The 15,314-nt window shown below is 50.7% G+C and overlaps 1 protein-coding gene across 1 annotated transcript in view; it reads left to right on the top strand.

The window, feature by feature from the left end:
- The window catches only part of ITGA11 (integrin subunit alpha 11), a 118,774-nt gene that overhangs the window by 87,449 nt on the left and 16,011 nt on the right, over positions 1-15,314 (top strand). Inside the window, 6 exon segments of the mRNA XM_012555033.1 lie at positions 581-869; positions 3,293-3,459; positions 4,967-5,109; positions 6,725-6,835; positions 11,343-11,428; positions 12,641-12,848. Of these exon segments, the coding sequence (XP_012410487.1) occupies positions 581-869; positions 3,293-3,459; positions 4,967-5,109; positions 6,725-6,835; positions 11,343-11,428; positions 12,641-12,848 (1,004 nt within the window).

Here is a 15,314-nt window from a genome sequence, read left to right as displayed (position 1 = left end):
ATCACCTCTTTTGGCACCCTCTCCCTGCTTACCTTTATGCCCTCCCAAAAAAAATCCCAGGGGACCACCTGAACCTCATGTCCCCTCCACACACACTTATGCAAGTGACTGCGAACGGAGAGCTCCTCCCTTCAAGCTTGCTCCCCTCCAGCTGACCCGTCCCAGCTCCCAACTTCTCAGGTCATCATTTTTGCCTACAGATTTAATTAGTAAGATAAAAACCTGTTGCCGTCAAGTCAATTCCGAGTCATAGCAACCCTATAAGACAGAGTAGAACTGCCCCGTAGGGTTTCCAAGGTTGAAATCTTTACAGAAGCAGACTGCCACATCTTTCTCCCACCAAGCGGCTAGTGGGTTCAAACCAACTACCTTTCAGTTAGCAGCCAAGTGCTTAAAAACTGTGCCACCAGGGCTCCTAGTTAGTAAGATCGGCTCGCATAAATATATCAAGGTTAGAGATGAGGATGGATTAAATATATAACCCTGTCAGGTATCATGTGTATTTACACTGAATGGGGAACTCTTGAGATGTGATGTTTTAATCCAAAAGAATGACTATGGCAGGATTTTCAGGGGCCATGACAGGCCAGGGGAGGAACAGCTATGGACTGGGGAATCTTCTCGATGGTTTCTAATAGGCTGTCTCCATGACTCCCAATTGTAGCTACCCCTTAGGAGTACCTGCCCTGCCTTGTCCAACAGTGCATGCACTCAGCTTTCTCCTTCCACCCTCTGCAGAGAATCTCGGCCTCCGAGCTAGCTCCTGGCCTCCAGTATTTTGGCTGCAGCATCCACGGGCAACTGGACCTCAATGAGGATGGGCTTGTAGACCTGGCAGTGGGTGCCCTTGGCCACGCCGTGATCTTGTGGTTGGTTCCCCCACTGTTCTTGACTCTTGGGCTCTCCTGAGGGCCACAAAGGTGCAGAGTTTAAAAAATAGGCTTTCAGGATCTCCGTCCCTTGTCTTTAGCCATTATCAGCCAAACACCCTGTTCTTAGTCCATCGTGATTATAATTTTTTTTTTCTGGACTCACCATGAGTTATCTGGGAGTTCAAATCCCTTCTCTCAATAGAGTTCTAGGAGTTTATACCAACTTTGCGTCTAAAAGCCCCTGTTAGAATTTATGCTAAAAGTTCTGCCTCCTCAGGCATTTCTCCCACTTCAGCTTTTCAAACTAATTGAAGGGACAGGCTGAGCATATTCTACCTGCTGGAAGGATCTTCCCTGCTCAACTAGAGTGAAAGAATGTTTATGGAATACAGAGATGTTTTTCCACTCAACCCCCTCTGACCTCTTGTTTTCTTTTTGGAGGGCCTCATTTCTGCACCCCCCCCCCATCAGATATTTGCTATATATTGGCATCCAGGGTCTCCTTTTAGCAATGGACTGCCTCTTAAAAAAAAAAAAAAAAAAAAAAAAAAAAAACCTGCCTTTGATACCAACTGTTTTCTAAGAGAGCCTATATGTTTTGTCATGTTAGCTACTTTTTTAAAATATTTTATTGTGTTTTAGGTAAAAGTTCACACAGAGCATTAGATTCCCATTGAACAATTCTCACACAAAATGTTCTGTGACTGTTAACTACTTTTTAGTCCAAAAAAATTATCATAACTTGAGCTTTTTTTACATATGATGAGATTTTTTTCATCATAAATATAATAACTTAAAGAAAATCTGTAAAATAAAGAAAAAAATCACTCAGAGTCCCATCTCCTTAATATTTCCACTAATAGCATTGTGGTGAATGCCCTTCCAATCTTTTTTTCTCCTGCATACAACTTCATATGAATGCAATCAGATTTTTCATACAATTTTTAAAAGGCATTAAACAAAGATGTAATATGACTTCCCAGGGAGAATAAAGGACAGAATGTGGTCCTGGTACTCAAGAATATTTGAGTTCAGTTGGGGAAATGGCCCAGTCTGAGTTCTTGAGGCTAAAGCCTATGTGTTAATGCTTGCGGGGCGGGGGGGGGGGGGGGGGTTCAATCCCAGAAGCAGAAGTAAAGGAAAAGGGAAAACTGAAGCAGGAAAGGAAAGCAGATCAGAGGAGGTGCGTTACTGAGCTAGCCACAGTTTCACAATACATGCTGCTAAGTGCTCAGTGCTTCAGGATATCTCTAGAAAGGTGGTATAGAACCTCTGCCTGTTGCAACGGTCATTTGTAGGGGAGGAAAGGGGAGCACTTTTTCCACTGCCTCCTTCATACCCCTTTTTCCATGGCCAAAGCATCAGCTGCCCCACACTTCCAGGTACTGTCCCCTAGCCCCTCTAGGCAGCACCAGGGCAGCCAGAGTCACTGCAGGTCCAGCACAGCCCAGTGCATAGGCACCACAACCCTTTGAAGGTCATGCCACATGTAGGGGCTCTTAGGCCTCAGATGGTTGCTTTAAAGCCATGATAAAGTTATTTGCTATGTCAGGAAGCAATGCAGGTGACCAAGGCCCAGGGTTGAGGGTAGACATGGCCTAGCAGGTCTTTAGGGTGATACAAAAACTAAATCCTTTACAGGAAACAAGATATACATGTGCATGTTCACACACACACACACACACGCACACACACACACACACGAGAATCAGTCTAACAGAAAGAATTTGATCAAGTTCTAACTTTTGAGGTCTAGATCTTAAGTGTTGCCTAAATAGTAATGAAACTGTGGGCCACGCCCTCTGGGAAGACTTTATGGTCAAATTCCATGGTCCTCAACCACATCCGCCCATTGGAATTACCTGTGGAGCTTTTAAAGCCTCAGAGCTCATTACAAATGCAGACTCTCTGCCAACCTATTGAAGCGTAATCTGCATTTTTAAAGATCCCCAGGGGATTTGCAAGCATATGAAACTTTGAGAACTTTAAGAAATGTTAATGCCTGAGTCTTACCTCTAACCCCAAAGACTCTGATTTAATTGTCCTGGGGTGCAGTTTGTTCATCAGAATTTTTCAAAGCTCTCCAGATTATTCTATACACTGCCAGGGCTAGGAACCACTGCTCTAAAAGGTGACAAGGAGGCAAAGGAAGTCAGTTTAGTCTGTGGCAAGTACAGCCCCTGGGGAAATGATGAAGGGCTGCCTCGAGGGGTTATGAGGTGTGAGCCGTTTGTCCACCTGTGCACTTTTTTTCCCAATCCCCTGGCAGCTGGAAATGCTACCCTCTCTGCCCCCATCCCACCTCACCCTCCAGTGCTGGCTTTGCAGATTCCATTCCCATCTGCCTCTCTACCCTCCCCGTGGTCATAGCAGAGCAGCCCAGCCCTGCCCCTCCTTAGCTCACCACCTTTCTCCTGCAGGTCCCGCCCTGTGCTGCAGATCAATGCCAGCCTCCACTTTGAGCCACCCAAGATCAACATCTTCCACAGGGACTGCAAACGCAGTGGCAGGGATGCCACTTGCCTGGTTGCCTTCCTGTGCTTCACACCTATCTTCCTGGCACCCTATTTCCAAATGGAAACTGTCGGTAAACCAGGCCCTGCCTCCCTCCCTATCCACCACTCCCTCTCTCCCCCATGGACTTTGTGATTGCTCTGCTTCAAAGCCTGGGCTGTCTTTGAAACAGGTTATAGGTGCTAGAGCCTCCTCCAATGACTGCTAGATGCTCATTCAATGTCCCTGGGTGATGCAAACAGTTTGTGCTTGACAACTAACCTAAAGGTTAGTGATTCAAACCCACCCAGCAGTAATGCAGAACAAAAATCTGATGATCTGCTTCTCTAAAAATTATAGCCAGGGAAACCCTACTCTGTAACACATGGGGTCACCATGAGTTAGAATCAACTCAATGGCAAGGGGTTTAGGTGCCCATTCAATGCTCTAAGCACAGGTACCATGGTCCATCTCTCTTTGAAGGTCACAGTGCACGTCCAAAGAGGGACTATCATGCCAGGATGAGGATGGCAATGAGCAGGGGTGACCAAAGAGGGAAAGGCCAGGGGAAGAAGGAGTCAAGGTGCAGATTGGATCAGAACAGGGACTGAAAGCAGCGAAGCCAGCTGGTATGTGGAAGTCAAGAAGTCAGCCTGAATCCAGAGAACAGTCCCACTCAGGAGCCAGCAAAAGGGGAGTTGGAAACCAGGGGGTCGAGCAGATGAAGACCCCAGCAGCAGTGGTCACCATTCAGAAGTGGGTGTGAGTCTGAGGCAGGAAGTTACTTTTCTGAGGGTCCATCACTTCCAGCCAGGGATGCACAGGACAGCCCTGGGCACAGGCAGACCCAGGAAGTGACGGCTGTGGACTCTGGAACCTGGCTGGGCTGGCGCTGGGTGCGGGGACTGCAGAGCAGCTTCCAGACCCAGGAGAAGGACCAGCCAGATGAAGGAGAGGCATGTGTCCCAGGGGTAAGAGGAGAGCAAAGGCAGGCTGGGTGGCTGTGTCCTTCTCTTTCGACTTCCATCTACGGAAGAAGGAAAATACAAGAACCTGGAGCGCTCAGAGGACTGGCTGGGATTCAGGAGAAGGGACTGAGACTTTCCTCGAATTAGCAAAAGGTCATCCTAGTTGAATGACTACCCGTCTTAACCTCCAGAATGGAGTCTTAGGTGTGAAGAGCCAGTGGGCCTGGCCAGCCCCTCCTTGGTGTGGGCAGGGACTGCCCCTGAAGAAGCTCTGAAGGGGAATCCTAAGGCTTAGGGTGACACCTGGGAAGGTGAAAGGAGAGATGGATGGATGTACTGACTCCAGGGGGGCTCACACAGGCTCATCACCCTGGCCCCCATCCTGTCTCCTCTCCTGTTCTTCCATGTTCACTTTCCCCTCCATTTCTCCTCCTTCTCTTTCCTTTCCCTCTTGGTCCATCTCCATTTCTCCTTCTCTCCCTCCTGCTCTTCAGTTCCCTCCCCACCTCCCCTTTTTTCACTGTACCGCTTGCTCTCTGCATGGAAGATTCCGGCTCTTAAAAGTGAGGCAGATAGTCTTTGGTAGGACGTGGCTCCACCTTCATGGTCTTCCTGCCCTCTCCCCTCTTCCAGGCCTCAGATATAACGCCACCATGGATGAGAGACGGTACACACCACGGGCCCACCTGGACGAGGGTGGGGACCGATACACCCGCAGGGCTGTCCTGCTCTCCTCTGGCCAAGAGCACTGTGAGCGGATCAGCTTCCATGTCCTGGTGAGCCTGCCACCCCGGCAGCCCCAGCCAGCAAAGCCTAGGCTCCTACGGGGAGGGGCACCTGCTGTGGGAGAGGCAGGGAGCCCAGGGGGTGCCAGGTGGTTCTGAGCCCCAGCAGACCACAGGAGGCCAGCCCAGGGGGCAGTGTCCTGAACTTGGGCCACTCCATTCCACACTTTATGACTCAGAGAAAGGGCCATGGGACATGCTTACCACCTCACTGTATCCCTCCCAAACCCCTTCCTCCTCGGCTCTCAGATGCCCCTGGTTTCCTTAGCTCTCTTCCAAGGAGGGACATGAGTTCAGTGAGATCTAGCTGGGAGAACTGGGGTCAGCCAGTGGGAGTCTAGAAAGGAAGGGCTAGCCGGCAGGGCTGAAAATGTAGGTGGGCCAGTAGATGGCTGAGCTGTGAGGTAGAACAGAGAGAGGCCAGCCTGGCAGAGAAGGGCAATCAATGGTGTTACTGGCAGGGTAGTGGCCTGCTGCCCCATTTTACAGACAAGGAAGAGGATGATAAATTTGCCTCCATCTAGAAGCACCAAATACCTAGGCCACAGCTCACACCTCTGAGATGCAAGCAGGGGGCACTCAGCTCACCTGGTCCAGTTGTTCAATGGCCAAAGGGTCAGAAAAGTGAGCAGGCATGAGATGTCCTGATCTCTGTTAATGTTACCCTCTCTGATATATTTGTGCAGTGGCTCTCAAAGTGTGTCAGCTGCGTATCTACCGAAAATAGCGCCTATGGCAATTAGTCTTAAATTGCTGAATACTCTCTCACAGCCGGCGATGGGAACTGAGATGGCCAATAGGGACTGCTGGATGGCGTCCCCCCCCCCCAACCAAGCTGTGCCCAGGGCACTTGCCATACGTGCCATACCTTAGATACACCTCTTGTGGTCCCTAAACCAGCAGCATCAGCATCACCGGGGAACGTGTTAGAAATGCAGATTCTCGGTCCCCACCCCAGACCTCTGGAATCTGAAACTCTGAGGTGAAGCCCAGCAATCAGTGTTTTAATAGGCTCCCCAGGGAGTTCTGATGCTCCCTAAATTGAGGAACCACTGCCTTAATACAAAGAAGTCACTCAATCAGGAATTGCAGCGCCCACGGGGAATGTTTATTAGGCAGCTCTAAGCATTTATCATCTACACGTGGGACCCGCCTGAGTCACCCCTCTCTTGTTCACGTTTTTGTTCATTCAGATTAATTCAACGTGTTTATTGAGCTCACTCCTTGCTGAGTAGGGAAGACCGGCACAATCAGACCGTTCAAATGTCACGTGCTAAGTGGCACTAGCAGGTCTGAACAGAGTGTGGGGGCTGCCCAGAGAAGCCAGTGTCAGTGCTGACTGGCTTCATGGAGACTGAGGTCTTGGGGCTATGGAAGCGGGGTCCTGAAGGATGAACAGGAGCTGGGTTGGCATAAGCTAAGCCACGGGCCCCTGTCCATGCGGCACACTGTTTTCCTCTATGGACCCTACTGGGAGCCTCCATTCACCCACCTACGGCGGCTCCTCTGTCCCCTACCAGGCTTAGGGAGGTGGAAGTTCTAGCTCAGCGTCAGGGAGCCTGGCCCAGAAAGTGATGCTCCCTCTCTCCTTCCCTCACCCCCACAGGACACTGCTGACTACGTGAAGCCAGTGACCTTCTCAGTAGAGTATGCCCTGGAGGACCCTGACCACGGCCCCATGCTGGATGACGGCTGGCCCACGACCCTCAGAGTCTCGGTACGTGCTGGCACGCTGGGCACGCGACCGCACACCACCCCACCGTGCAGAGAAGCCTTCCCCTCCATGCTTTCCCCCACCCCTGCTCTGGCAAGCACACAGCATAGCTCCTCCCCCGGGACCCATGCTGGGTAATTGCAGAACAATTTCTAGAGGGCAAGGACTAGGTCTTCTCCTGTCTGAGGTTCCCCCAGCAGAAGGTGAGCACTGAGTGGGTGCTGGAGGAAGACAGAGAGTCACAGAGCCAGAAGGGACCTTAGATCTCAACCACCCACCTCCCTCACTCACAGATGAGGGCACTGATGCCAGAGCGGGCACTGTAGCCACTCTGAATCCCAGCCAGGCCTGGAGCGTGGTCTTCTGCTTGGTGGATGATTAACTGATGAACAGACAACCTCCCTACCCTCCAGCGTGCTTCTAAGTATTCCCAAAATAAGTTCTTTTAGCCTCCTGGTGGGCTATAGACCCACCCCTCAACCACAGTTTTTAATCCCTGGCTCTAGGGACACCAGCATCTTCTGGGATCGAACGCTCAGATGCTCCTTGCATCGGCGGCCCCGTAGAAATCCCACTCAGAGAAAATACATTCTGTCCGAGCTGTGATGGGAGAACAGGCAAAATTTGTAAAATAAGTTATCTAATGTGAGACAACTTCACATCATACCACAATGCTCTTAACACCAGGCCCCATGAGGTGCAGTCTCTGTGAGCCATGTACAGTCCAGCCGCAAACCGTTAATTCCAAAACTACTCGAGTTCTTTACTTGCATTTCTCGAACACCGTGAAGGGTCTGTAGAGTCCACAGTGATGCTTCCTAAAATCCTCTCTTCTTTCGTTTGTGTCCATCACCCACCACAGCTCCTCCCGAATCCCCTCCCGCAACCAGTCCAGCTCCTCCCCCACCCCAACCCTCTCCCTTGGCACCTCAGCCCGTAGCTCCAGATTCTGCATCACAAAAGCCCAAGAGAGGCTGTCTTAAAATGCAGCTCAAGAGAGGGGAGAAGCTGGGCCAACCAAACTGGAATTCTCTCTAGTGGGCTAGGAGAGGGGGAAAGCTGGGTGTGCTAAGTCATTAATACTTTTTGTCCCATCACAGTAATTACAAAGCCACTACAGCAAGTGAATGAGTATTTGAAAGCCCGCAATGCAGATAGTGCGAAGGGTGATGCCTGCCGTCCAGGAACTCACAGCCAGGGGGGCTCTGACATTGATGAGACTTATGCATGGTGGTGATTAAGAGTCACAGGAGAGGTCAGAGAATGGGTTACGTGAGCTCGGAGGAAGTGTAATTGAGCAATCAGATGGGAAGGCAGGGAGGGCTTTCTGGAGGAGGTGGCTTTGCACCAAACCTTAGGAACAGACAAGATTCAGACGTGCAGAGATGAGGATGATGAGTTTTTATTCCAGGAGAGATGACAGTATAAGCAAGGCATACACCAAAAAACAAAAAAAAAACCCATTGCCATCCAGTCAATTCCGAGTCATAGCGACCAGGGAAATGAGAAAAAGCAGGGGAAAGTTCATGTAAAGAAAAAGTGAGATAGAGCTGAGAAAGACAGTCTGCAGGCATATTATCGGGGGTTTTGAATAGCAGCTAAATTTATTAAAATCATGTTCATCTGGATTTCCGCCCCCAGCAAATTAGAAATGTTCTTCCCATTGCTCATTCTACAGATTCTTTTTGGTTGTAATACCTTAATATCTGGCCTCTTGAGGGAATGAACTCAGTTCCTTATAGTTGAGTGCAATAGTTGTTATCACATTAAATTATTCCTTGCAATCATTTTTCTGAAGGTTATTATATAATTCTCAAACTTCTGAAACAGTATGTTGGGGGTGGGGGATGGTATCTTATTAAAGACCGAAGATCACCAGGATGAACATCAGTGCTAGAAAGTGAAGCCCTCAAGAACTACGGAGGCATCTAGAAGGATGTCCTTAACCAATTGGCCCCACTTCCCTCACTCTACATACCCATGCTGTCCTCTTGGCTGTCCTCTTGGCTGTCCTCTATGCTGTCCTCTATGCTGTCCGATGTCCTGGCTGCTCCTGCAGTGTGCTTACTTCCAGCTACAAACCCACCATGTGGTGGGGAAGCTTGTTAGAAACGTGTCTAAGCTAAGAGCACGTGGACCTGAGTGTGAGGACACTCTTCTGTGTGAAAAGTGCATGAGTTTAAGACACATGTGGACTTTGTGATTCCCGTGTCCTCTCCCCTGGGTTTTGGCTGTGCTGGATATCCAGCTGCCTGCTGAGCGTCTGGCCCTGGATGAGCCACACGCACCTCTAACGTGTCAAAAACCTAAATGCACAAAGAAATACCAAAAATTAGTGTCACAGAATATATTTATTGTGAGTAGATAAGATACCAGTCAGGCATCGTCAACCCAGAAAGTACTGGGTTCTATAGGCCATTACCATGTTAATTTCTCAGGCAACAGCATCAGAACACTGCTGGGATCCAGAGTCAGTGGGTGTCGAAACAGTCACTAAGGACATGGCATACATTGTCCAGTCAGACCCTGGGGTTCCTGCCCTCCAAACTGTCTGCACATAGACAACTCTCCCAAAGAGCCCGATTCCTAATTCAAAATCAACTCCATCTCCGCTAAGCTGCTTACTAGGCTACTGTTGGACTTGAAGGTGAGTTTAGGAAAACAGTTCCTTAAAGGCTGAAGGTTGAGCACACCTATCGGCAGATGGCCTGAGTGGGTCACCCCAACTCCATAAACCCAGAAATCTGGATTCCAGAATTAAAACAATTTGTCAAATGCAACATGCTCCAAAACTTAACTCCTCAAGCTAAGCTCTCCATTTACAAATGAATGGTACGACCATTCTTCCTGACACCTAAAGGAAACTCAGCCAGTATCCTGAACCCTTTCTCCCTTAACCCTGATGATTGGTCAGTCTCAGGTCCTGTTGATCCCACCTCTGAGGTCCCTGCCCAGTCTTCTCCACTCCACACCTTCTACCACACGACACCATTGTCATCTCTCACCTGAAAGTGGCAGCAGCCTCCTCAATGGTCTCCCTGCCTCTAGCCTTGCCCCTTCAAGACCATTTTCCACAGCAGCCAGAGGGAGCCTTCAGTGTGTGGGTTCTGGGGGGACACTCCCCTGCCTACAGTGCTTGGCGGCTCCTATCAGTGTCAAGGCATGACCCCGCCATGGCTCCATCTCATACACTCCTTGTGTCTCTTACTACACCACTGAACTACCTGTGGTTTTCCAAACTCATCATCTCACTTCATGCCTCAGGACCTTTGCACAGGCCCATCCTTCCTCCATCCATCCACTCAGTCAGCCTTCAGAACTCTGACCTACTGTCATTCCTGTCTTAGTTAGTTAGTGCTGCTGTAACAGAAATACCACAAGTGAGTGGCTTTAACTAACAGAAATACCACAAGTGAGTGGCTTTAACTAACAGAAATTTATTTTCTCACAGTTTAGGCGGCTAGAAGTCTGAAATCAGGGCACAAGCTCTGAGGAAATCTCTCTCTGTTGGCTCTGAGGGAAAAATCCTTTCTCAGCTTCTCCAGCCCTGGTGTTGCTCAGTTCCTTAGCAATCTTCAAATGGCATATGTCTTTCCTCCATTTGTACTTGCCTATCCCTGTACCTGAATTGACTTGACGGGTTTGGGTTTTTTTTTGTATCCCTATGCCTAATCTGGAAACCCTGGTGGCCTAGTGGTTAAGAGTTCAGCTGCTAACCAAAAGGTCGGCAGTTCGAATCCACCAGGCACTCCTTGAAAACCCTGTGGGGCAGTTCTATTCTGTCTTATAGGGTCTCTATAAGTTGGAATTGACTCAATGGCAATGGGTTTGGTTTTTGATTTTATGCCTAGTCTACTCTTTATAATTCAAAAGTAATTAGGTTCAAAACACACCCTACCTTGGTATGGCCACATTAACATAACAAAAAAACCCTAATCCCAAATGGGATTACATCCACAGGTATAGGGGTTAGGATTCCAACACATATTTTGGGGTGACACAGTTTAATCCGTAACACTTCCTCTGACCACAAGCAGGCCAAAATAACAGTTTCCTCCCCTGTGCCTCTTCTGTCCCTCATATATATTTCTACTTGTTACACATGTCATATTATTTGTTTGCATGCCAATCTTCCCCATAGCTGAGGGCAGGAGCTGTGCCTTCTTTATCCTATGTCCCCGGTACCAGAGACCTTGCCCCGACACCGTGGATGATCAATAAATGTTGACTGGAATGGCTCTGCTGAGTTCACTGGGCGTTCTGTGCTACCAGCTCAGTTAAGATCTGAAGGGGACCTCTTCCACTGAGTTGAGTTTTGAACCATGTTTTAAAGAAGGAAGTAAAGTATCTACCCAAAAACACGGGAAAATGCGGTGTGGTGTCCGGGGGAAGGACACAAAAGACAGAGCCCGTGTCCGGTGGGGTGCAGAGAGGAGCTTGGGTGCTGGGAGAAAAAGGGATGGCCCGGGGCAAAGATGGCAGCTAGAAGCTGTGGGGTCTCCCTTCCCAGGTGCCCTTCTGGAACGGCTGCAACGAAGATGAGCACTGTGTCCCTGACCTCGTGTTGGACGCTTGGAGCGACCTGCCCACAGCCATGTAAGTCGGCTCCTCCCCGCTCCACCCTGGCTCCTTCCCTTCCCAGTTGGCTGGAGCCTCTGGGGCTTCCTGGCCCTGGACTGTTTCTTGGAGGCAGCTTAGACTGAGCACTGAACTCAGAGCCTGTGCTCTTTCCCAGACTCCACCTCTAGCTACTGTGTGACCTTAGGCAAATACCTTCCCCTCTCTGAGCTTCAGTTATCTCCTTGGTAAAATGAAAAATCATTAGTCTAATCACATCTCCTCGAAGTTTGTTTAGAAAAGGAATCCTTTCTTTGGAGCCCACCCTACAAAACAGATAAAAGGTAGAGGTAGGGGATTTGAAGTGCTGCGTGGTCGTCCTCCAAACCCCCAGACCAGGTGACCTCAAGGTCCATTGGCCGAACACCTGTACTTGATGTTAAGGAGACTAGCAGAGGATGAGCAGGCTGCCCCCACTCCCCTGGGAGAAACAAACTAGCATCCAAGGCAAAACAATGAACAATATCGTAGTTTAAATTCATGCAATGCATTTGCAAATAATTTATGCTCAAGTTTTATCCAGCTTTGAGATGATTTATGATAGAAGGCATGTATACCCTCATATAAACAATAAATAGAAACAACATATCCAAACCTTGTAGAACGATGAAGAAGCAAATATTTCAACCACCTAGGCTAATAACCAGGATTGTCTTTACATTTATCTCTGAGCCTCCTGGCAGCCAAGGCCAAAAGGGAAATATGCTGAGTGGAGAGGTGATAGCTAAGTAGGGAGCTCTGGGCTCGGAGGAGGCTACAGTCTCTCTAGAGAGGAGTCCCTGGGTGGTGCAAACAGTTAACGGGCTCAGCTGCTAACCAAAAGTTTGGAGGTTCGAGTCTACAGAGGCACCTCAGAAGAAAGTCCTGGCAGTCTACTTCCAAAAAATCAGCCATTGAAAACCCTTTGGAGCACAGTTCTACTCTGACACACATGGGGTCACCATGAGTCAGAGTCGATTCAATGGCAACAGGTTATTAAAGGGAAGCCAGGGGCCTTTGGGGCAGGAAGTGGTCTTGAAGGGTGAGCTCTTTCCAGCCCACTCATCCATTTCCCCCTCCTCTCCCATGGCTATTCCTGTGGGCAAGGGCCAGCCAGATGCCCCCAGACTCCCTCTCTGCACCAACCCTGGGGCCCCCGCTCTGTCCCTGCACCCCTATCCTGCCTGACCCCTGGTGGTCTCTTTCCCACAGGGAGTACTGCCAGAGGGTGCTGCGGAAGACTGTGCAAGACTGCTCTGCCTACACGCTGTCCTTCGACACCACGGTCTTCATCATCGAGAGCACGCGCCGCCGGGTGGCCGTGGAGGCCACGCTGGAGAACAGGGGCGAGAACGCCTACAGCACAGTCCTGAACATCTCACAGTCAGCAAACCTGCAGTTTGCCAGCTTGATCCAGAAGGTGAGAACTCAGCAAACTGCCCGGGCTGCCGGAGGGGAAGGACGAGGGCCAGGGCAGTCACCTGGGGAGCTTAATACTGCCTGCGTCCAGACTTTGCCCACAGAGAGTCTAGCGGATTCAGGCTGGGCCGCAGCCTGGCATAGGTGTGTTTTTAAAGGTCCCCAGGTGGCTTCAGGGTGCAGCCAGTGCTGAGGACCACTGCTACAGGGAGTCTGAGTCTTTCGAGAAAGTGGGGAGGACTACCATTCAGCCAGGCTCCTCGGCCCTAGTCAGGGGACGCGCGCACACACGCACAGGCACACAGACACACAGACACACACTGTGTGTGCACATGGGTATTCACACATCCTCTGGACCGTTCATCCTCCGGGCTTTCTCAGAAGGCTTCTTCCAACAAGAATCAGAACTCGTTAAACCAAAAAAACAAACCCATTGCCATCGAGTCCATTCCCTATAGGACAGAGTAGAACTGCCCCATAGCGTTTTCAAGGAGCAGCTGGTGGATTCGAACTGCCAACCTTTCGGTCAGCAACCAAGCTCTTAACCACTGCGTCACCAGAGCGTCCAGAACCCGTCACTCCTGCCTTAAAGCTCCCGAAGATTTCCCACTGCTTCCCCAACAAATTCACAGTCCTTATCATAGCGTTCAAGACTCTTCCCTGCTTCTCTGCCTGCCCCTGCCACTTCTCCCCTCACGCCCCGCGTGTCTCTCTCCAGGCCTCTGGCACGCCTCTTTTGCACCAGGGCCTGCCCGCGTGATCCCCTGCCTGGGACCCCCTCCTGCTCCTTCTCGGTAACCACCATGTATTGGTGCTCCCAATGGGCCGGGCACTGTGCTAAGCACTCGGCATGCATTTAACCCTTACAACCACCTCATGAGTAGCAGTGGTTGTATCCCTGTTTCACAGAGAAGGAAACTGAGGAACAGAGAGGGGTTAAGTAGCCTGTCCAGGACCACACAGCTAGCAAGTGGAGGAGTAGAATTCCTGCTCAGCAGGCAGCCACTGAGCATGTCCTCATCTCATGCTTTCTGGGGTCTCTTCCCCAGTGCCCACGAAGGCCACGCAGGGCCCTCCAGCCAGCACAGCTCTCTGGTACAGCAACCCTGCTTAGGTTCTGAGGAAATCACCAGTGTCTGAGGGCCGCCCCTTTGAAACCTGACCTCCCAGAGAGCAAGGGGTCTATCTTAGTTGGGTCTGTCCCCAGGGCTGGGCCAGGACTGGGCACCTAGAAGGCCCTCAAGACGTGTTTGTTTAGGAAACAGTTGTCATGTGTGGGTGCTGGGAATTCAAAGTCCCCTCAGACATGGTTCCTGTCCTCACATTCCTCAGAGTTTCAGTGTGTGGTCCAGGGTACAGATGGGACCAACGTCAGACCCTGCTGTCCTCACCTCCACCTCAGAACTGGCCCCCCAGCACACCCCCCAGTGCCTGCCTCTCCCCAGCCACACACACACACACACACACACACACACACACACACACACACACACAGAAGCATTCCTGCAGGGGGGACAGGAAGCTGAGGGGATGAGGCCGCCCCAGGAAGGTGAGGGGCTGTCTGCCGTGTCCTCCCTCCCGCCTCAGTGGGCTCCCGGTGTCCTCAGCAGACCTCCAGGAGCCCCTGAGTAGAGGCCCTGTCTGAGGGCCGTGACACTGCTCCCCTCTACTCCAGAGTGTAGACGGGAGAGCCCATCCCACCTTCTTGCCAAGTCCTCTCCTGCCCGGGGTGTTTTATGTCTGTCAGGTTTGAATAGTTAGGGGGAATCATGCCTCAGGCCTGCATCCTCTGCTTGCCTGGCCCAGACTTGACACGGCCAGTCCTGTGCCTGTTCACAACCCCTGGGGAGGGAACCGTGGAGTTTTGTTTCTGCTGTACAAAGGGCTTTTGGAACTGAGAGGAGGCAAAGAGAAGCAGGAAACATCTTCTAGGAACAGTTGTGTCCACACACACAGCGGTAGGGTAGGGCTGCCTGTAGCCTGCCTCCTTCAGAGAGTGCCTCTCCTCACCCCCAGCCCAGGCCTGCCGGGCACAGCTCCCATCCCCTTCCCGCCGCCAGCTGGCCAAGAGGAGCTTTATGGAGAGGAAGTCCATCTCAGACAAATGCAACTTTGTCAGTCTGATCACACACACTTTTCTCACGCAAATGCAAACACACAAACCTACACGTTCCTACAAGGAAGCACACGTGCTCTGTATACAGGCACCTACATGCAGACCCTCCCCCCAGAGTCTACACCGGCAGGCACGTACGTTCACACATGCGTATCGCCAAAGGTCGGCGCATGCTGTGTCCAGGAGGTGCTGGGCAGTACAGGGACCAGAGCAGGTACAGACAATAATCATAATAATAGCTGCCACATTTTGAGGGATTACAGTCTTCTGGGCATTAAACTGGAGCTCTGATGGCACAGTGGTTAAGAGCTCGGCTGCTAACCAAAAGGTCAGCAGTTCAAATCCACCAGC

This window comes from Trichechus manatus, unplaced genomic scaffold (assembly GCF_000243295.1).
Source record: "Trichechus manatus latirostris isolate Lorelei unplaced genomic scaffold, TriManLat1.0 scaffold00030, whole genome shotgun sequence".
In the NCBI taxonomy this organism is placed as follows: domain Eukaryota; kingdom Metazoa; phylum Chordata; class Mammalia; order Sirenia; family Trichechidae; genus Trichechus; species Trichechus manatus.
This window is presented reverse-complemented; position numbering and strand designations above follow the sequence as displayed.